Here is a 23,532-nt window from a genome sequence, read left to right as displayed (position 1 = left end):
CACTCAACAAAAACAGGAGCAGTTTTACTTTTCTGTTTTTTATTTGAATGGAGTGAAACATCTACATAAATGAGGCCTCTCAATACATGTACTCGACAAAAAGTTCCTCTTTTTTTTTTTCTCTTCAAATTTTAGCTGTAAAGATTTTCTTCTTCTTCTTTTTTTTTTTTTTTTTTTTGTAACTGCTTCTGTACATTCTGTGTGAGATATGTTTCCGAGACCCCGAACAGAAGTCAGAAATGAGGCCTCGCTCCCGACAAAGAAAAAAAAAAAAATCCCAAAACATAAGCCCACACACCTCTCCCAGAAAACAAAGAAAATGATGAGAGCAAACCCACCGACAGGTCCTACTGAACCCCTGAAACACCTCCAACAACCTCACTGTCGCTTCTCTGCTTAAAGAAGAATTCCAGTTTGTTACAACTCTCGTCTCTTTTGGGGTTTTTTTTTTTTTTTTTTGGACTTTTATCCGTCGTTTCTATCGGAGCTGCAACGATGAATTGATCCTTTCGATCTTTTTTTTTCAAGCAAAGACAAACATGTTCTTGTTCCGGCTTCTCATATATGTGACTAGTTGCTGTTTTTTCCTTCGTCATGTAAAGACAGTTAAACTGGACGTCTGAAGGTTTCGGACTGTTAACGAAGACAAAACAAGCAGAATGAAGACATCGACGTGGCCTCTGAGTAACTGTGAATGCAAAAAAAACCAAAAAAAAAAACATTAAAGACCGAACGATTCATTGAGAAAATAATCGTTATTTGCAGCTCTAATTTCTAATCAGTAATAACAACGTCGTGAGTTAATATCTGAGATCTGTGACGCCACTGATAAAGATGGAAATGTGTTTAAACCTGCAGGTCGAGATGAATGTAAACAGTCACGAGATGATTAATGGATGGAAAAAACTAAATAAATGTTCGTTTGTCGATACTGTGAATGATATTTATACTTTTACCACTAAAGACAAAGTGGTAAAAGTGTCAAATCAACTCACAGACATGCAGGTGATTAGTTGTGATTAGAGCTAATCAATAAATCAGAGATCGTTTATGTTTTAATATCTATTTGATGAGATTTTAAATACTCTCAATTATCAATATCAGCCTTTTTTTTTTTTAAATCTACAGGAGTGTGAGACGTGGCTGTTCACCAGGCGACGAGGCTCTAATGAAAGACACTGTCCAGGTGCATTATGGGAAATGTAGGATTCAGTGTTTTTGACATAAAGTCACAGTCTGACTATTTCACGACTGAATCTCTGCTTCAAAACGTTGATTAAAAAGTGATGAAGAGGCTCGAAGATGAGTCTGTAAACTACGATGTTTGGTTTGTTTCCAACCTGCTTCTTCTTCTTCTTCTACTACTAACGTTATAGTGACGTCACAGATCTCAGCAAACATAACTGGAGATTATATCTGTTATCATAACGGATAGAAAGCTACTACAACGAGCTCGTTTCAAGGTCCACTGACGAGCTTTCAACTACAGTTTGTAGAGATCGCTCAGCATCATCGTCAAGCAGGAAAAGCGAGGAAGGCTTTTTTTTTTATTATTATTATTTTTTTTTTATTTGGTCAACATTAATAATCAACACTCCAGACTCGAGTTGTAATAAAGCGGAATAACCCTTTAATTAAACTCTTTCTCCATCACCGTTTCCCTTCCTCTCCCCCCCCCCCCCGCCGCCCCCCTCCCTCGCCCGCTCTGGATAATTAAGCCTAAATCTATGTGCGGTAAAAAAAAAAAAAAAAAAAAAAAAAAAGAAAAAAACACCAAAAAAAAAAAAAAACAAACAAACATCACATTGAAAAGAGGGAACAATTAAAATATACATATATAATATAAATGTCAATACTTGCTCCTTAGAGCTCAGTCACACTATCATTGGCATAAGAAAGGATGGATTTTATGCAATTTTCTAAATCGAGCTTTATCGCGTCACGTCTGCAAACGAAGGTGTTGTCCCAAATACCAGCTCGCCATTATATAGAAAATGGATTTTGCTTTGATTCGAGCGGCGGCGGCGGCGGCGGCCGCCGTCAGCAAAAGTCCACGTCAGCTGTACGCTTTGAGATTTTATCCTGTTCAGTCTTAAACTATGATATTAGATCTTTAATAGATGATAAAATAAATTAAGCGTGGTGAGAGTCGCTCGGACTGAACTTCTCCTGCTCTTGGTGGAGAAAGGAGGGAAGGAGGGAAGGAAGGAAGGAGGGAGGGAAGGGAGGAAGAAGAAGAAGGGCAGATGAAGGGAGGAGAGAGAGAGAGAGAGAGAGAGAGAGAGAGAGAGAGAGAGGATCTAGGCCTGTGTGTTGGTGCCGTTCTTGTCCGGGGGTCCGGCGCTGGCCGGCAGGTTGTTGAGGGAGGGGGGGGCGGCGGCCTCCGGCTGCTTGCTGTCGCGGCGGGGGGGCATCCTCTCGTTGATCCGGTCCAGACCTCGGGCCTCCTCGAAGCTCTGGATCTTGTGCTGCGGGTTGAAGCCTTGAATGGCTGCGAGGAAACAAGACAGCAGTGTGAGAGCGGAGCCGCCGAGAGAGACGACACAACAAAACATCTTCATGATGCTGGATCACAATCTGAAGATCTGGATCAAAAGGAGGATCCGCTAATAATCTAATAGATCCGTCTGGTGATTTTCTATATTTGTCAGGCTTTGATACAAACATGAAGACGAAAACAGAAAACCACCAGACGGATCAACAGCTGCATCGGCCTTCTAAAGCTGCAACGATCAGTCGATTAATCGATTAGTTTATGGACAGGAAATGAATCTGCAACTATTTCAATAATCAAATAAATGTTTCAGTCATTTTCTTTTAAGTTAAAATGACATTTGAAGGTTTTCATGACGGTAAACTGAAGATCTTTGTTTGGGAAATTATAACAAGCGTTTCTCACTATTTTCTGACAAAAAGATTGACGGATTAATGGAGGAAATTACTGGTAGATCAATTGAAATCATCAGTTTGTTGCAGTGCAGAGAATTATCCTCCGATCTGTTTTTGTCGTCTTGTGTTTGAATCTGTGAAAGAGCTCATTTTAACCGATTTTAGGACTCTTGTCAATCATTTTTATGAATAAATGTGTTGTAATAAATCTCTGCTAATAAAACAGATGATCTCCTATAAACCACTTTGTTGACTGCAGACTGATTCTGAGTATTTTGTCTCTTTATTCGATACAGAAACATGTTTTTACATCATCTATCTGAATGTCGACGCCAAATCGTTTCTTTTTAACGTCTTTTCAAAGTGTTTGAAACTGTTGGCGGGAGGAGACGAAGGAAAGCACCTCTAGTTGTTTAAACTCTTTGAGGACTGTCGCAGTAATAACTAGTATTTCATTTCTGACCCTGCTGAACACACACAGATGTTTCCAGCACATGAAGAAACACAGAATACTGTAAAATCACTGTTTGTGATCAGGAGACAAAACTTACTTCAAAAAACAAACAGGACGAGGGCAGCATGAAAGCAAAGAAACAGACTTTCATTAAAGGGGCCGTTTGACAGGCGTTAGTGTGGATCATTCTTCAACAATTACAGAAACAAAAAGGAGACGCTTCTCTGCCAAAGTGGAAACCAGTCGGGCAACCAGTTAGCATCCAAAATATCTGATACTGATGTGAAAAGCATCGTGTTAAACCATAAGACATGTGTCTGTATATCGCTAATGAGCCTCATGCATGAACATTGCATGAGGCCCAACATCTCGACCAGATATTAGCTTCAACTAAAACAAATTTTATCAGTCAGATTTTTCTCCTTCTGTCTGCGACGACAGGCTGAACAGAGAAGCATCCAGAATCATTCACAAAGTTAAAAAACAAACATACACATGACACAGAAGAAGACAAACAAGACAAAGATGGTTGCATACCTCGTGCCTCTTCTGCCTCTACGGTGGCTGTGTAAGCGTGAGTAGAAGTGCCATGCCCAAAACCAATGGAGAGAGAGTGGGAACGTTATATCAGTGCATTTAGTCACGTTATCACAGCAATCAGTCAGTCCTGTTAACATTCAGTCAATCATCATACAAACCCCTCCTCTTCCTCCCAAACCCCGCCCCCCCCGCCCACCACCACCACACCACCCTCCATCCATCCAAACAGGTCAAGACGACAGAGGTTAGAACATTATTTTATCATAATCATCATCATCATCACCACCATCATCATTATCATCATCATCATCATCATTATCATCATCATCATCATCAGGATTTATGAGGGTTTGTTAGAGGAATAAATAAAATGTGTGTTTTACATCACGCTGCCGTAAAAAGATCAAACATCACGTATGTAGTTCAACACTGAGGACGGGGTTAGCTTAGCTTAGCATAAAGACTGGAAGCAGAGGGAAACTGCTAGCATGCTTCTGTCTACAGTTAGAATAAAATTTAAAAAACTATGTTATAAACATAACAAACATCCGACATTATAACAGAATATATGATTATTCTAATATAATAATATTTTTTATCACAGTAATAATCTCCATTTGATCATCATTACATCTTTCTTTTATTATCATTATTATTTAATTAACTTTATTATATTTGGGCTTTTTTTTGTTAGTTTTATCATGTTTCTGTCTGAATGTTATGGAAAACTTTTTTCCTTTATATTTTATTTCTGTATAATTTATGATTTAAAACTGCTTTTCAACTGACGCTTCTTGTCTTTGAAAAAATACAGCAAAAATTAAATAAAATCTTATTGTAAAACATATAATAATAATAATAATAATAATAATAACAACAACAACTACTGGTAGTTTTGAACCAATACCTTCATTATCAAGAAATTTGTAAAAAATGCTAAATTTTGAGCTACATCTGTTATTTTATCATTATATCTTCTGCAGCGATGGATGTTAAATAATGATCTTTACTTGTATACTGAACATCTTTAATCAGGATTAATAACTACAGCAGCTGTGTCTTCACATTGGACTCTTGTGCAAACTGGAAATTAATAACTTGAGCGTATAAATTGGTAATTTATAATGTGTTAAATTAAAAAACAAAAAAACTAATTTGCATAAAGTTATAATTTGTGCTCTCAAATGTATGACTCGTCCATATAAATGAGTAAGTTGTAAGAATCAATAAGAGCAGATATCAGTTATTGAACTTTAAATATGTAAAATGAAGCTTTTTGAAAAGGTCGACAGTCTCTTCTGTCTCTGCGGCGGTTTGTCTTTGTAGAGCAGCGTGATGGTGACATTTGAACACAACGGTCCTTCAGAGGAGGAGCGGACTCCCTGCGTGTGTGTGTGTGTGTGTGTGTGTTTCTTGGCCGGTTAGTCTCAGTGTGAGTGCAGGCACAGGGAGTTAGTGTTAGCTGGACTCTGCTGTGTTAGTGTGTTTGGTGGGATGCTCGGCTGCGTTCACACTCACCGCTTTCCAGAGACGGCCGACCTCCGGACAAAACTCCCAGAGGCAGCGTGCCGGTCGGAGTCAGACCCTTCAGCTGTAACACACACTCGTTCTCCTCTCTGTCGACACACACGCACGCACACGCACACACACACACACACACACACACACACACACACACACACACACACACACACACACACATCAGAGTGATCAAACGTTACGATCAACAGCGATTCAAAAGTAAGAGATTCAGACACTGATCACTGATTTCACACTAGAGCTGCAATAATTAGTTGTTGATAATCAATAGTTATTTTTCAAGAAAAAAAAGCCAAATATTCTTAAACATGAGGATTTTAAGCTTTTATTTAAGATTTTTGAGTTTTGGACTGTTTATCTCGGGCTGTTTGACATTTTAACGTCATTTAAAGACAAAACGATCAATCACTTAATCGCTAAAATGATTGGCAGATTAATCAATAATGAAAATAATCGTTACTTGCAGCAACTCCAGCATAATTTCAAACACCAATTAAAACAAATGTACTAATCTAAAGTAACTAATGTAGAACTGATCATTCATTCATGAAGCGACGGTGGAACACAACATGTACGGAAGATTTAAAGCGCCTAAATAAAAACAAATCAATGAAATAAGTACATTACACATTATTTGCGTTTCCTTTTCATGTTGCATTTACTGTGTCATAATTTAATAAAAAAAAACATTTTAAAAAGGACAATTATTTAGCTTTTATGGTTATTCATTGTTATATTAATTTTTTATGCCACATTAAAATCAAATCACAGCACGAAAAACTGTAAATTTATGTCACAATGAAAAACAAATCATTCACAAAAAGCTAAATAATTCATTTAACATGTTTTGATTTAATTAGGACAGTAAATGCCAACATAAACAGCAAATATAAATAATGTCTATTGTATTGCCCTTTTTTTTATCATTTGATTTTTATTTAATCGTCCCTAACTGTGGAGAATAATCAGATTAACACACTGCGTTAGTGATGATCAGTTCACTAATAAGTGGATGTGGAAGAGGAACTTCACATGCTTGTGCTGCTTTTCTAGGCCTTAAAATAACTCGCAGACATTTTCTGAACAAGAGCATCCATCATTAAAAAAAAGACAAATTATTCTGACACACTTCCACCGGATTAAAAGGAGGACACGTGTAAATCAAGGAAGAAGTCATTAACCTTTTACTGTAAGTGGAGCAAGACTGGAAAACAGGATAAAACTCCACAGTCGTCTGAAGTCTGAAACACCGTATTTTCTGTCCAATAACACTTTTTACTGGACTCATAAATCTATCTTCACTGACCAGAAAGGCAGCAATCACCATCCTCGTCAGGAAGAGGGTCCAATTTAAACTTCATTAGTCCTTATTAGGGACTATTCGGTCAAGGACCCTGTTGTTTTTCGTGTTTGTTTGTTTCTTTCTTTATTATTCCGCCACTTAAACCCTAAATTTGACCCCCTAAACATGCTCAAAAACTCACCAAATTTGGCACGCACATCAGGTCTGGTGAAAAATTTGATAAAATGTAAAAATTAACCCCCAAAGTGCCAAAATGTGCTCTCTAGCGCCACCTATGTAACTAAAATGGCCGCCACAGCCCGTAGGAATGTCATAGAGAGATCAAACCAAAACTCAATTATTCGTTTCATCAAGACCTACAAATCATAAGCCGACACCCCTGACCTAAATCCAACAGGAAGTCTGCAATTAGCCTTTCAAAATAAGACTTTGCCCCAATTTTGGCCCCTCCTCCGAGGGCGTTAATGGTATCGGCTTCAAACTTTAATGGATGACTTATGACACTGTGCTGAAAAAAGTTGTTAAAAACTTTGTGATAACTTGAACAGTTTGGATTTTATAAGCCCTGAAAGTTGCAGTGCCACATCACCCTTACAATGTAAAACAATGAGGAGGCATGAGCTTTGTGTCAAACAGAGGCTTCTGACATCTAAACTATAAGTCTGACCACTTTCAAACTTGTATCAATGGATTCGCCACAAAATTTCCTACTAAAATATGATTTTTAATGTAAGATTTTGCCAAAGTCATGGGATTTATGAGGAGATTTCGCAAGAAGCGTACTCTAAAATCCTCCTCTCCAACTGCTCCTGGTGATGTCACTCCCTCAGTGCTGTGAAACATTCCGCAATACACACTCATTATAAAATCACAGGAGGAGCAAGAAAAGACTTTAAAACTCACACTCTAATATCTCAAAAACAATAAAAGATAGAAAACACATGTAAATTCAAGATTTGTAGGTCAAAGTCTTGTGACTCATTTAAAGTTCAAATGAAGTTTGTATCTAAAACTATGTGGAAGCAGTAAATGTTCAAAAAGGTGTGGGTTCACTCACACTCTCCATTCAAATATATGAGTATTTTTCTGTATCCAGCTGCAGTTACTTATTGTCTCTACACACCTGACAGTACACATGTCAATCAAACTTTCAAAATAAAAGCACACCACACTTGTAAGAAACATCCCTCATTTTTAAAAAGCAAAATGATCCCATCCCGACGGGCCAGAGTGCGAGGTCCCGACCAACGCTGCTCACAGCTTTAATTTAGTCTTCATGTTCACACAATAACTGAAAATATTACTTAAAGTAAAATTCAATCAAGTGGTCCGAGCGCTAAAACACACCTGAGCACAGAGAAGACTCGAGCCATCTTTCCAATCGCCCGGATCTTATTCCTGATCACCTCCTTCCTGACAGCCGGAGCTCCACCTGTAAAAAAAACAGAATAATAGGACATGAGGCGAAGGAGAAAATCCCACTACAATCACATCTCTGGATGTTTTTTTACTTCACAGACCTCAGCTGACTAATAACTGAAGCAGTGTTGTATCACACCAGCATGTAAAACAACTCCTCCACTAAAAATCTGAACTACATGCAGCAATTCAGGTGTGATTTTATGTTATAGATACGATAAGATAAGTAACTGCTCTCAAATCAATAACTTAAGCACACCAATCAGAAATGTATAACTTGTGCGTGCAAATGAGTAATTTATAATTTGCATGTAAAAAATCAGTAATTTGTGCTCTCAAATGTATAATGTGTACAAATTGGAAATAAATCATTTGTAGGAAAAATGTACAAATTACTAATTTGTGCTCTCAAATGTGCATACAAATAAGTAATTAATAAAAATTGTATAGTACCATTCAGAAGTGAGTGGGAAGACTGAATTTATGTGTAAATTAGAAATGTATAGTTTGTGCATTCAAATTAGTGAGTTATAAAGTTGAGAGGACATTACTGGTATTTACAAATTAATTTTTTAACACACAAATTGCAAACTTGTAAGCACACACTGAATTAATAGTACAAATATTGAATTAATCTCTTCATGTTAATACCTGCAGATGTAGTTTTGAGTCTTAATCTGAATGAGCCACTTCAGTTTAACACATATACTTCATGTTTTGCCTGTTTAACAAATTGCGTCGTCTTTGAAATCATTTGAACACATGTTAACAACATATTGTATTGTGTTAGTTCATGTGCACAAATTTCAGAGAACAAATGAAGTGCTGTTGACTTAATAGAGCAGGATTATTAGATATTACTCATTCAAGAGCGCTAGCAATTAAGTTTTCTGTTGCCATGACACCTGCCAGGCTCCATCAGGACTTGCAGCACTTGTGGTTCAACTAGAACCAAAGTGAACAGTCATATATATATATATATATATATATATATATATATATATATATATATATATATATATATATATGAGAGCAGAGAGATGGCGCTCTGGCAGCGAGCCGCTCTGTGTGGGTAAACACTGCGGTGAGTTGGCATCAGCTCCCGTATGAGAGAGCACGCCGCTGGTCAACGCTTCACCATCACGCCGACACACACAGGACGACTCGTTTTCCACACGTCAACGGTTTAGTCGACACCACGCTTCACTGCGTTCAGGGTTTCACTTCCTCCTCAGGCTCTACTGTATTTGATTAATGATATTCAGTGTTGAACAGTAGGGTTGCCATAGCAACATGCTAATTTTTTTTTTTTTTTTTTTTATACCAGTGGTGGAAGAATGAGAGATGAGATGAAGAAATCCTCCATTATTAAGAAACAGGACATAAAGTATTGGGAGCAAGATGTACATTTTTCATATATTTAATTGTAATATTGATGCAGATTCACTGACTTGTACATGTAAGCAGAATTTTAATATTGTTATTGTTGAGCTAATTTTAACAATTTACACTGTTGGATGGTTTTATGATGAATATTTTATAATCTTATATGTTTTATGTATAAAATATTGATCTGCAAAATAAGCTGCAAAATAAATGTAGTGAGTAGAGGTAAAAAGTACAAGTACAAAATTTCATAAAATGCAAATACTGATGTAAAAGTACCTAAAATGGTACTTTAGTAAAACACTTGAGTAAATGTGTTTGTTACTTTTCACTACTGATTTTTACTGATATTCTGTTTTTACAGTTTCTGTGACTCTGCTCATTAACGGCTCAGCAGATAACAAGACTAACAGTCTCCATGTGTTAACGAAGCCAGGAGCTAAAGGCTAATGTTAGCATGCAAACATTTGCAAATTAGCACTAAACACAAAGTACAGCTGAGGCTGATGGGATATCAGAATAAGTTTCAGACACACAGCAGCTAGCAGGTCTTAATATGTATTCATGCTACAGCTGATAGTTGATTATTCAATTAGTTTAACACCTGTTTTGATGATCAGGTTCTTCAAGCTAAAATAATATAATCATAATATCTTATATATCATAATATATTTTGGGGGTTTTGGACTTCTGGTCAATCAAAACAAGACATCTGAAGACATCTGAGAATCAATAATTGTATTTTTCTTAAATTTGCTAGACTAAACAATTACTTGCAACTATGATATGCAGATAAATCAATAATATTATTCATGATGTGTTTTAGATCAGCTGTATGTAAACCATCAGTAGATCTTGTGTTACGACTGATAAACTGATAAATGAACCTTTGACATGAAGCTCCTCGGTGCTGTTGATCCTGTTGGTCGTCGCCTCTAATCGTTGTGTATTTAAACTCTTTCTAACGTCGTCATATTTGTATTTTTAGACTGTTTCCATGTATGTTGTGATGACCCCTGAGTCATCTCGCATTGCTGTGTGGTTCACTCGTCTCTTTGCTCACCCTGCAGGTGGATCGTTACGGTAACCAGGAACACCTGGAGGCCGCGGGCTGTTCCCAGGTTATTTAAGCCTGACTGCAGTGCATCTGTCTGTCTGTCTGTCTGTCTGTCTGTCTGTCTGTCTGTCTGTCTGTCTGTCTGTCTGCATGTCTGTCTGCATGTCTGTCTGTCTGTCTGTCTGTCTGTCTGTCTGTCTGTCTGTCTGTCTGTCTGTCTGTCTGTCTGTCTGTCTGTCTGTCTGTCTGTCTGCATGTCTGTCTGTCTGTCTGTCTGTTTGCAGTGCATCTGTCTGTCTGTCTGTAGTGCATCTGTCTGTCTGTCTGCAGTGCATCTGTCTGTCTGTCTGTCTGTCTGTCTGTCTGTCTGTCTGTCTGTCTCTCTGCCATGTGGCGGTGGCAGCAGCTGCTCTCTCTCCCCTTCAGGCACCCGTTTGTTTAGTTAGGAAGCTGTTTTAAGTTATTCTTATGTCTTTGTTTTGTAACTAAATACACACATCTCACACTCGTGCACACGTGCACCACTGAGCCTTTAGTTCTTTAATTAAGCTCAATTTGGTTTAATGTGGATTCAATAGACGTTATCATAGTGTCTCCTCTTTGTTGTGAGTCGGATTATAACAACGTAAATAAATTATCTGTGTTTTTCTGTTTGAAAACCTTCTCGCCTTGATATTTTTGTCCTTGTATAATATTCAGTTGTTCAGATAATGACGTCATGTATGAGTACATGTGGTGATGAATCGGCGGCTCTTATAGTGAATAAACCGGGTGTTTAGTTGTTGTGATCGTGGCCGTCGCCAATAAAACAGCTGCTAGTTGAGTAACATGTTCCTTCATCACCATGAACACACACACACACACACACACTCTAGTTTATTTACACTATTCTGAGTCCCACACACACACACACACCGAAATACTCACTAGAGCAGCAAAATGTGGATTCATCCGCCTCTGAAAATAGTCCCCTTTAGTTTGTTAAAAAGCTTTCAAACAAACTGGAACTACATATTTGTTAGAAGGAAAATATTAATTATATCCTTTACATTTTATGGAATAACACCAGAATCCTTCATGCTTTTAAGACTTTCTGGATTGATCCTTCCTTCCTTCCTTCCTTCCTTCCTTCCCAGCAGCCACTGGTTTCCAGTTATTTCACAACGGAATAAAAATCAACTTGAGAAACAAAAGCTTTTAGTTTTTTGTTTTTTTTTCCAGTTACTTCATTATTATGTGGCAACGCTGCTGCTGAAAGAGGAGACCGTTTGGAAACTGTCCTCGACGGTGCGTTCGAGGACATTGTGACACCCGGTCGTTAATGAATCCTCCCTCAGAGAGCACGCACGCACACACACGCAGACACGGAACGAACCGAAGAGGAAAGTGTGAAGTCTCACACGTCCGACGACGAGAAGAGTTTTCAGAAACAACCACGTGACCATATCATCACAGAAAAAAAAAAAAAACTAAAGGTGACAAACTGTTGACTGTGGCTGCAAGTTGTTCTTCACTAAAAATGACTCGAAGTAAACGTTTGTAATTAAAGGATTCGAGGCGTTCCCCCCCCCCCCCGAAGGCCAGAGGTCACATGACTGCAACGTCTCCTCTTATATCCTGTCGTCTCTCACCTGTCGCTGTCCAATAAAAAGGCCCCCAAAAAAAAAATATATATATATATATATATATATATATAAAAGAACGAGTTGAAACAAACATCTGTGAGGTGTTTGAGAGTTCAAAGTTCAGTTACAGAAGGTGGAAAAATACACAAGTTGACTAGTAACACCGAGAGAGAGATTCTAACAGGAAGGTGTGATATGAGAAGGTGCGACATCCTCTTACCCTCACATGTGTCGTCCCCTTCTGACATCAGCTCGTCATCGGAGCAGATGTTCAACACGTTCACCAGCATCTCCGTCACTGTGTGAAACAAACACACACACACACACACACACACACACACGTAGCGCTCACTGATCTGCTTTGCAAGAAAAGACCCGACGACGTGATCACGAAACAAATCACACATATTAAAATATTATTTAAATAAGGGCAGATGTTATTATTACAGATGCAAACATGTGAAGATGACAAAACATTTAACAAGCTTATATAATATAAACACTGAGACGTCACCGTCCCTACAATAAACAAAACAAAACATTTATTTGTTGTAAACTTCTTCCCAAAAAAAATGCAAATAAAAGATGAATCCGTCGGTTATTTTCTCCGTTAATCAGAAAACTTCAAAATAAAAGCAGCAAATTCTCACATTCAAGAACCTGCAACCAAAAAAATAGTTGCAGATTAATGTTCTCTGATTGATTTATAATGTAGATTAATGAACATCAGAGCATCGTCTCTGCAGGTGTTCAGGCTGCACACAGTAGAAGAACTTTATATTCTGATTAATAGTTCTCTAAAGTCATTAAAACCTTTCAGATATGTGGCTCGTTTGGGCTCAATCATAACATGTATTTGATTGTAGCTTGTTATAATAAGTTATAATAAGCTTTTAGCAACAAAGCGACCCTTGATTACTCTTTGTCTTTTTTTTTAAAGGTGCATCCTGAGTTATAGATGAATCCTCTCTGTGATTAGTGTGTTTGTTTTCATTCCTGTGGAGTCGCTCGTTAAACCAGCAGGAATTAAAATCATCAAACTCCTGATTTCTGTTAATCAGAAGAAAAATGCATCGTTTCATTTCAGATGTGTGGAAACAACAACACGTGATGCTGTGATTTCAGTCAGGAACAGAGAGATCTTTAACGCTCTCTGCTCGGGTCTTTGTCTGCTCGCCGCTCTCAGAATGAAACACGAGGATTTAACGGAGATTTATATTAAAGTCAAACAGATTTCATGGAGCGGCGGCGGTGGCGGCTTGTGGAAGTTTAACAAGCGACGGAGGCTCGTTCTCTTCCACCTACAACAGAGCGCGAGGCTCAGATCAGCAGAGGATCCGTCTAATGCTGCTACCAGAACCTCCTAACAGGCTGCTGGTCTGGAACCCAGCAGGCTAACGGGGGGGGGGGGGCGTCTGCTGCCCAAATTAATCCGAACGGCGTCGGAGGGAAACAGTAAACCTAATTATGTAGCGCAATTATCCAAAGAGCTGAGAAGTCACGATGACGTCCCTCCTCTGATACTGTCGCTATGTCACATGACGCATAACTCACGTCTGTGTCACTAGATTGGATTTAGATTTTCCCGCCGGTGTCCTCTGTCCCCCTTTAAGACTAAAGGCTACATTAGCTGCTACTAGCATAACACGCTCCGTGTTGCATTGTGGGTAATGTAGGTTTAACAAAGAAGAAGAATGTGTGTCATGAAAAAGACGATAACGATTAATCGCTTAATCACTTAGTTTGAAACTATTCAATTAATCACCAACTACTTTGATAATTAATTAATCATTTTGAGTCATTTTTAATTAAAAAAAGATTCTTAAATATGAATATTTTCTGGTTTCTTCATTCTTCTATGACAGTAAACTGAATATCTTACTAATTGATTAATTGAGAGAATAATAGATAATGAAAACAATTGTTAGCTGCAGCCCTGATCTGAGTGCGACAGTGTTATAGGAGTGAAATAAAAGATCTGCTGATGACTCTTTAGTCATTTTTAAGTAAAAATACCAACATTTTACTGGTTCCTGCTTTTATAACGTGAGGATTTTCTGTTTTATTCTGTTTTAAATCTTTGTTAACTGAATATTTTTGTGGTTTTAGACTGTTGGTCGGACAAAACAAGACATCTGAAGACGACCAAAACACCTTTGGACAGGACATTTAACACTTTTTAATACCTTTCTAAGGATTGTTTGTAGTTTGAGGGGTCTGGATTAAATGCTATAAGACCTGCTGATAGACACACACACACACACACACACACACACACACACACACACGACGGCGCTCTACCTTTCTCTCCAACGAAGGGCAGAGACCAGGTGAAGACGTCCATGAAGTTGGGCAGCCAGTAGGGGTGAGGGGAGCAGTTAAACTGCCGGATGTTCATCACATTATTCTCATATTTCAGCACCGCAGCTGAGGACGAAACACACACACACACACACACACACACACACACACACACACACACACACACACACACACACACACACACACACATGAACATTTCTACTTCACCATCCTGTTGCCAAGGCTTCAAGGTTTCCAACCTGTTGCCATGGTTTCCCCATCCTTCACCTCCTCCTTTCTTTTACCTTTGTTATTGTACACATCCAGGTAGTTGGGAGCCGAGAAGATTGTGATTAAAGACGGGAAGCCTGTCGTCTGACTTTTCCTGTACATTCGATACCTGTCGGGACACAAAAAACACACGTTAACAAACCGTCGTCCAATCAGAACGAGAGACTTGACGTCGGACAGCAGGCGCCGTCGCTCCCACTCACCCGGCGTCCTGGGCTTCATGTGCTCGTATTACAGACAACAGGTTATTGTTCATCAGGAAGTCACATACTGCCGGGTAACTGGAACAAAAAACAAAAAAAACACAAGAATGAACAAACGTGGTGATGAAAGAAGGATTTGTTTTTACAGGATAAGACGCCAATTTGGCAAAAACAAAAGATGATTTCACTGGATGATTGTTTTATTTTTTTTTTTTTCCAAAATGTGGAGCCAATGACGAGCGCTCAGCCTATATCCTCCCACCGCTCGGCTGTCTGACAGTCACCTTGGTTGCTATGACAGTTAAGAAGGCTGCTTAAACTCGAGTATATCAAGAGATGCTAAAAGTGCTAAAATTAGAGATCAATTAAGGTCAAGGCTCTTACACAGAGGGAGGTTGAACGAGTTTATATCTGATCCTCACACACACACACACACACACACACACACACACACACACACAACTGCACATTCACTTCATGTAATTCTAACCCAAACACATTTTCAGACATGGAAGACTTTACTTGTCTTCAGTTATACGTTACAGTCAGAGTCCTAAACGTCTGTTAAAGCTTTATTTAGAAATTACAGAAACAACGGTGATGCTAATCAGCTGGTTGTTAAAAGTAAAGATGGATTTATATTTCAGCTACATACTGACCTATAACAGCTACGTGCATATTCACACAAGATGACTATACATGTACATGGACTATATATATATATATATATATATATATATATATATATATATATATATATATATATATATATACACGTGCACGGCTCGGATCACTGAGGAACTCTTCATCCTCACATGAAACTCAGACAGAGACGAAGACGAATCAGACCAGATATAGACACAGAAACCCTTCAGAAGCAGCTCAAAACTTATTGTTATGGTTTTGCTTTTAATTAACTCAACCTTTTACTGTTATTTATCTTTTTTATCTCATGATTTTACCTCCTTTTATCCTCTTTTTTTTTTTATCACTGTAGTTTTTTTCCCCTTTCTCCTTTCTTTTAACATTATAAACTATCTTTTTTTGTCTGCTTGCTTTCTGTGAAGCACTTTGAGCTGCATTTTATGTTATGAAAGGTGCATTATAAATAAAGTTTATTATTATATGTAGCTGCAGTTGTACATCGTTATTATTTAGAGCTTTAACGATTAGTCGACTGACAGAAAATTAACCGATTCATAAATAGAAGTTATTCAATTTATATTGATTTATAGACTACAGCTGCAACGGTTAGTTGATTAATCGATCAACACACAGCTTCTTCAATGTGAATATTTTCTGTTTCTTTGACAGTAAACTGAACATCTTCGGGTCGTGAGCTGCTGGACGTTATCGCTGTCACACGTGATGAAGAGCTCAAGAAGACAAACAGTGAAAAACACCGACTGCTGGAGAAAATCAGTCCGACTCTTCCAAGAGCCTGACAGGAGAGACGAGCTTGTGGAAAACGGGGGGGGGGGGGTCGCCTTATATTCGGGCCAATATGGTAATCAGCCAATTAATCCATAACGATCGAAACCTTTAGTTGCGACACTGTAAGAGACGTACATATAATAAAAAAGTCCCGAGCCTGATTGAAAGTGAGTCACCGCCTGTGTGAGACGCTCTGGGAAGTAAAACAAACACGCTGCGAGGTGGCAGCGATGATGTAACTTCTGTTGTTTGAGGAAGTTTGAACTGAACAAACAATCTGAGAGTTTCAGAGCCTTAAACAGGAGCGAAGGACATCGACTGCACAAGAAACTGTATATCTGAGTCTAATAAGTGCTCTTAATATTAAATATACTAAATATAATAATTATAAACTGCAGCTCGGCACTTTATCTTTGCTTTTAACAAACATCCTTAATGTTATTGTGGATTATGTGCAGAGTAGCAGCTCAATCGTTGTGTCTGTTTCATGTTTTTTTTGTGTTTTGAAGCTGCTTTGCTACTAAAACAACATCCTCTTCTATGACGATAAGGACCTGACATGAACCGAGACGCTACCTGGACCAGCTTCTGGGTTTTTGTTGGCACCGAGCGGAGAGAGCGAGCGAGACGCAGCCAAACTATTAGAGTAGATCTATTAGACATTACAGAAACAATTTGGTGTCATTTCTTAATGAATAACTTCTACTTAAACAAAACCTCTGAGCAGCAGCAGCAGCTTTCACCTCACTGTGACCTCCACATGATGTCAACAGTGCAAATTCAACACAAATATTAAGACAGAGGCAGAGAATGCTAATATTTATTGTCAGTATCTGTGTGACAGCGGATTTAACCAGCGGTCACTTTATCCAGAGATAAGCCATTGTTTATAAAAGCTTTAATCAGCTCAGATTAACAGGCCGAGAGGCTCTTTGTCTCTTTTTTTTTTTTTGTTGTTGTATTTTTTTGAAAGTAGAAACGTTTTCCAGCAGCAGCAGAACCAGTCGTACCTGTAGAAATATGAGCAGCCTCTCACGCTGTTGTGGCAGAAGTGTTCCTGGGTCTTTTCTGAACCGTAGTCTTCTCCCGGGTCCGACCACAGCAGGTCACACATCGGCCCGAACGCCGGCGGCTCCTTAAACCGGTCCAGCTACACACACACACACACACACACACACACACACACACACACACACACACCAGTTTAAAACACAGACAGACAGTTGCGCGACACACAATCTAGTGGATGTTACTGACACAGCTGCAACTTCAATAAGTAAACGCAGCTAAAACTGATGCAGAAATGCAGAAACTGTCACAGCAGCAAACAATCAAGAGATAATAAATAAGGCTGCAGTCAACCAAAAAAAATCTTGGTCGACTGAAATCGTACATAATCTTCAACTAATCAATTAGTCGCGCGCGCGGGGTCACACAGTGAACTCACATTTCTCCGTTTAGCCTCTTCCGGTTATGCTAACCTATTGTTGCTAACTTTGGAGCTAACCTGCTTCACTTTTGCAGCACTTGGGGAAACAGCAGACGTGATATTTAAGCATTTATTAACTGTTAAACTGTAGTCTGTTCTGTACATTTACTGCCAGACTGAAGACTTACCGTTAACCTTTTCCTCTGCTCCGCTCGCATCCACCGTCACTTTCCCGCCGCTCTTTCCCCGCTCGCTACGCAAACATACTAACCGCTGCCCTATTCCTCAACGGAGTTACGCTACCGATATTTAGCGTTATATTTGGCATTAAAAAATATGTTTTGGCCTGGTGGGGGTTTGTTGATAATACTACAGGAAAAACGCTTATTCAATAAACGTTCAGTAACCGTTGAGTAACCGTTGAGTACAGTAAGACCCAGCAGGCTCCATCAGGTTGAGTTCAAAGTTGTGAACAACGGGGGTGTTTTGAATACACTCCAGCTACTCAACCAGTCAACCAGGACATGTAATAAAGCAACAAGAAGAGAAAACTAAATTTAAGTAAGCAAAAACTAAAACATCATTTGAAACGACTAAAACTGATGTTTCTTCTAGATAAAAAGTATTTACACAAGCTTCTCAAATATGAGAATTTTAAGCTTTTTTTGAGTCATAAATGATCATAAACTGAATATCTTCTATTCAAAGACTTCACCTTGGGCCTTTTTGCACTATTTTCTGACATTTTATAGACAAAATGATTAATCGAGAAATGAAAATAACAGTTAGTTGCATCTTTAAAAAGTCTTTTTCTAACATCAGCTGTTTTCTATTCAAGCTAATACAGAATTATTTTAACTGATTCTGTTTATACAAATATGTGATTATGCCGTTTTGTATACAAACCTGTAGTTTAATTTATATCAAATATTTGCAATTTAAATCACAGTATTGTTGAGACAGATTGCAGTTGTGTGTGTGTGTGTTACCTTGCGTATGTCATCCAGGCAGGTGACCTCGGGGCTCAGACCTCCATGCACACACAGGAACTGCTGGTTGAGGAGCGCAGCCAGAGGCAAGCAGTCGAACGCTTCCATACAGGCATCGTACACACGCTCCGAGTACTTTATTTTACCTGGAGGACACACACACACACACACACACACACACACACACACACACACACACACACACACACACACACACACACACACACACACAGAGCAAGGTCAGTTTTATACACACACAGCGCCGCGCCCACACACAGACAGGAAACAGCCAGATAAGGAGTTTGTTGTGCGGACTTACACTCCTGTTTGAAGGTGAAGTACTCTGTGAGGTGCCGGCACTCGTGGTTTCCTCTGAGGAGGAAGAGGGTGTTGGGATGGTTGATCTTCAGAGCCCACAGGTACAGCACACACTGCAGACACACACAGACACACACACACACAGGTGAGTCCTACTGGGAACACTGGTACCATTTATGACTGGAGTCCATATGAGACTGGCTACTTTACTATCAAACATCAGACTTTACAGAGTCACACCGGGGTTTCTGCAGCATTCAACACATTAAATTAAGACTTTTTAATACTACATAAATAATTAATTTTACATATCTGATGTTGATTAAAAGGTTTAATAAATGTTTTGAATGTTCAACTTCAGATTTGTGAAATATTCCACTGAGTGTTTGTCATGTTAAGAGTTTAAAACCACAATTAACTTTCACTCAGGAGCACATTTATCCTGATAATTATCGTTAGATTGATAACGTTTTTGGTCATATCGCCATATTTTAAAATCACATTTTTGTCAGCACTTCCTGGATTTATGTAACAATAATTCCTGCTGATGTATTTAATCATTTAACCCACATGGACACTGATGAGTGGTGGAAAATTGGCGGATCAATTAAGCAATGACAAGACATTAATTAGTTTAGAAAACAACCACAGAATGAAGAAAACTGAATTTAACAGTAAACAACAGAGATTTGATGTATTTTATCACATTTGCGTGACTAAAAGCTGATGAGTATTTTGTTTTTTGACCTTCATCTGCAGCCGCGGACAGAAAGATAAGTTACTGTTATTAAAATAAATAAACCAGCGTTGTCACTGTTTTATCAGGATGTGAACATGTCGGAGCAGGATGTTGTTAGAAAACGCTGCTTGTTGACTGTTGAGAACAGCTGACTGCAGGTTAGAAGCATGAAAAGCCTCTCTATAACAGCCACATTTATAAAAAAGAAGAGAAATGATCTTCTGAATGTGAGTTTGTCTTCAAACACAGCAGGACTGAATGTGACGCACGTCGTGTTTTAAAACCTCCAAACAAACCCGTTCTGTTCAGCTGCAGCTCGTCCGCTCAGCGTGTCTGTGCTGCAGAGAACCACCTGTTTAATCTGACGTTTCTCATTTTCTGAAGGCGTCGACGACGACGAGCCGGATCGGACCGGCTGTTCATCTAAAGTCAACGGGCCTGATCACAGAGAGAGAGAGAGAAGACCAGGATCCACCGACCACCGGTGAACGCGTAGTGACATCAGTGTTAAAGGGGATTTATAGTAAAATTAGTGTTTTATGTGCGTAACTAGCACTTCCAAAACACAGATGACCTACACTCAACACTGCACCTGAACGCCTCCTGTGTTGAGACTTGACTATACTCGCCGATATTTGTTTTTATATTTTAAAGTTATACAGGCAGCATTTTATGTATATAAATAAACTGAATTCTTAATTCAAGTTTCATATATATGTACATGTTTTTTTTTGTTCTATGTGTTTTTTTATTTATAGTAATTTATAATTATTAAATTCTCAGTGAAGTTGACTGTTTGACGTCATTTAATACAATAAAGTTTACTGTTAAACTGTAAAATAACCACATTTAAGGATCACTGCAAAAAAATGTGCATTTATGTTTGTATATATAAATAAATAAGATTATCGGCTGATGTATCAATATCTGAATTTTTTTACTTCCTTATATCAGTATCGGCCCCAAACATCCAGTATCAGTCGTCTCTATCTGACAGAAGCTGCTGCTGCTGCTGCTGCTTCACAGTGAGGTTTGATTTTGTCTCCGGGTTGAACGACACGTCGACGTAATCGATGAATACGATGATTTGTGTTTCTTTGACTTTATCCAGAAAAGCTTGAACCCGACTGTCAGAAGTTTTCTTTAAACAGAGACGACAGCAGCAACAACTAAACATCTGAGAGGAAAACATCCTGCAGCTCTTTGACCTCCACACACACGATGACGATGACGACGAGGCGGCAGCAGCTTCTGTATTTGGACTTTTACAGTGAGTTTTATCTGATTGATGGTCGGTCGCCGGCGGTCTGGGAGTCGTCGTTGCGTCTTTTATCTGTTGTGTTTCAACAAAAGACTCCCTACAGAGCGGACGCTAACGGCTAGCGCGGCTTCCCAGCACATTTACAAGGTCATGAGCGGTTTGTTTATTCGCATAGAAACCGATAAAACTAGACAACGTTTCCATGAACGTTACGCCGTGAGTGGGTGTGAGAAACCTGTGCAGATAAACAACATACTGATCACAATCATCACCAGCCTTTGAAGTACATCAAACACCATCTACGGTAATGAAAGACAGAATAACAACAACCACAGCATCGATCTCAACTTCTGTGATGAGTTTGAAATGCTTCCTTCATTCATAGATTTCATGTTGAAATATGTCACTGACTGTGTTTCTGTTTGTGTTTCTGTGTGTCAGAAGGAGGCGAAGCTGTGTGCAAGATTTGTTTCCATAAAAGGACGTCACAGTCTGCACGCCCACACGCTGGGAAAGTCTGATTGGTAAAAATAAGTATTTTTTTTTTATGAGACGATGCTTGAATTAAAAAGTTGAAAGATTAAAAGGTAGAAGTTAAAGTTGATATTTAACAGTAAACTAACCGACGGATTAATCGACTCATTAACATGAACTGTTCCTGTGGTGAATCCTGAGCTGTAATACAACAGCGAGGTGTGTTCAGGTGTCCAGAATCATCTTTTTTTTTTTGTAAAGATAAATAACTTCTAAATTGATCCAGTATCCTAAAGCCTCTGACCCTGATCCTGACAGTGTTTTTTTTTTTTGTTTGTTTTTTTAAATGGATAACACAGCTCTGTGCGGTCTGTGGCGGAGGCGTTCCAGGATGTACACTAATCCTAACAAGGAAGCATGACAGCAGCCAATAAAAATGTTCTGCCATCCCGTAGCTGCTACAAGACACACACACACACACACACACACACACACACACACACACTCAGTCCTTCCCTCCGGATTGTTTTGGAAACAGGACGCGGAGGGAGAGCCCGTGTGTGTGTGTGTGTGTGTGTGTGTGTGTGTGTGTGTGTGTGTGTGGGTGTGGCCGTCAGCAGCAGCAGACAGGGTGCCTTTCATTTCCTTCCACTATTTAAAGACGCTCCCCTCTAAGCGACGGGAGGCCGCCGCCTCCACCACCGCCGCCGCCGCCGCCTACCTCGATGCTGAAGTACCCTCGGTCCACGTAGTCTCCCAGGAACAAGTAGCGGGTGCTGCTGGGAGATCCGCCCACCTCGAAAAGCTTCATCAGGTCAAAGAACTGTCCGTGGACGTCGCCACACACTGCGGAGACAAAAACACAAGCTGGATCCTCTGCGTGTGCATCTAATAACAACAAATCTCATAAAAAACTAAATCTGTAAATACTTTCATCGCTGTGTTTGTCTGTTTTCATTATTATCTAATTATTGAAATGGCCTTCAGGCTGATTAAAGCTTTATTCTACTTTCCTCCTCTTCAGCTACAAGCTCGTTGCTTCCTGATGAAGACAAATCAAACGTTCAGTTTTTAAAAACAGCTCATGTCTTCTGGGGAGTTTTTATAAAGTCTATATTTGTACAAACTGGTTTATTTCCCAACTTGAGAGGATGTGAAATGTTGCAGCACTGATGAAGCTTCAGATAAACTTTTAAATCCATATTTTGCACAAGAGGAATGATTACAGCAAGAAAAAATAACAGCTTTAATGTTCATTTTGGGCTCCTGACTGACAGGAAACATCATCCTTTAACAAGAAGAATAACACCAGAATGAGATTTGAAATGTTTTAACAGGAGGAAACATTTAAACCTTCTCAGGATTTAATTATCTGTGTTTATTCTGTGATACTTCACATCAGACGATGAAGTCCCGTCTCTCCGTCTTGTTAAACGGTCTGTGAACGCCTCATCAGCAACCATGGAAACAAGGACTTTATCCCTTCCTGTCTCTAACAAAAGTCTGATATGTTGTGTTTTATAGTTTGTTAGAGATGTTGTTGTCAATAAACCGCAAAAACGAGAGATGAGGGAGAGAAGAAAAGCAGGAAAAAAATATGTGAACAATAAGCGAGGGTGCAGAAAGAGATAAAAATAGGCGGGAGAGAGGGCATGGAGGGTGGAGGGTTGGATACCTAAGCTAAGCCACATGTCGGGGAGGGCAGCTGTAGAAATAGACTGCTGCATCTGAGACAGGGTGGATCTGTCAAACTGGCCCAGTTTCCAGAAAGCAGCACACACACACACAGACACACACACACACACACACACACACACACACACACAGACCCGTCTTTGTCTCAAATCCTCTGGAGTTTGGAGGGAAATCTGTGATGTCCTG

The 23,532-nt window shown here is 39.1% G+C and overlaps 1 protein-coding gene across 3 annotated transcripts in view; it reads right to left on the bottom strand.

Annotated features, from left to right (window-relative positions):
- Nucleotides 1-395: 395 nt before the first annotated feature.
- Nucleotides 396-23,532, bottom strand: part of LOC122968144 (serine/threonine-protein phosphatase 2B catalytic subunit gamma isoform-like) — a 33,349-nt gene continuing 10,212 nt past the window's right edge. Inside the window, exons 3-14 of one of the 3 annotated variants that reach the window (XM_044333146.1) lie at nt 22,373-22,497; nt 19,179-19,290; nt 18,860-19,005; nt 17,452-17,591; nt 15,008-15,085; nt 14,819-14,913; nt 14,514-14,639; nt 12,433-12,510; nt 8,073-8,157; nt 5,402-5,499; nt 3,881-3,907; nt 396-2,482 (exon numbers count right to left, since the gene is read on the bottom strand). In XM_044333146.1, the coding sequence (XP_044189081.1) occupies nt 2,301-2,482; nt 3,881-3,907; nt 5,402-5,499; nt 8,073-8,157; nt 12,433-12,510; nt 14,514-14,639; nt 14,819-14,913; nt 15,008-15,085; nt 17,452-17,591; nt 18,860-19,005; nt 19,179-19,290; nt 22,373-22,497 (1,292 nt within the window). In that variant the 3' untranslated portion in view covers nt 396-2,300. Of the gene's footprint in view, nt 2,492-3,880; nt 3,908-5,401; nt 5,500-8,072; nt 8,158-12,432; nt 12,511-14,513; nt 14,640-14,818; nt 14,914-15,007; nt 15,086-17,451; nt 17,592-18,859; nt 19,006-19,178; nt 19,291-22,372; nt 22,498-23,532 lie in introns of all 3 variants that reach the window. The other 2 variants (XM_044333145.1, XM_044333147.1) reach the window with 2 other exon arrangements.

This window comes from Thunnus albacares, chromosome 18 (assembly GCF_914725855.1).
Source record: "Thunnus albacares chromosome 18, fThuAlb1.1, whole genome shotgun sequence".
NCBI lineage: Eukaryota > Metazoa > Chordata > Actinopteri > Scombriformes > Scombridae > Thunnus > Thunnus albacares.
Note: the sequence above shows the minus strand (reverse complement) of the source record. Positions and strands in the feature narration are given on the sequence as shown.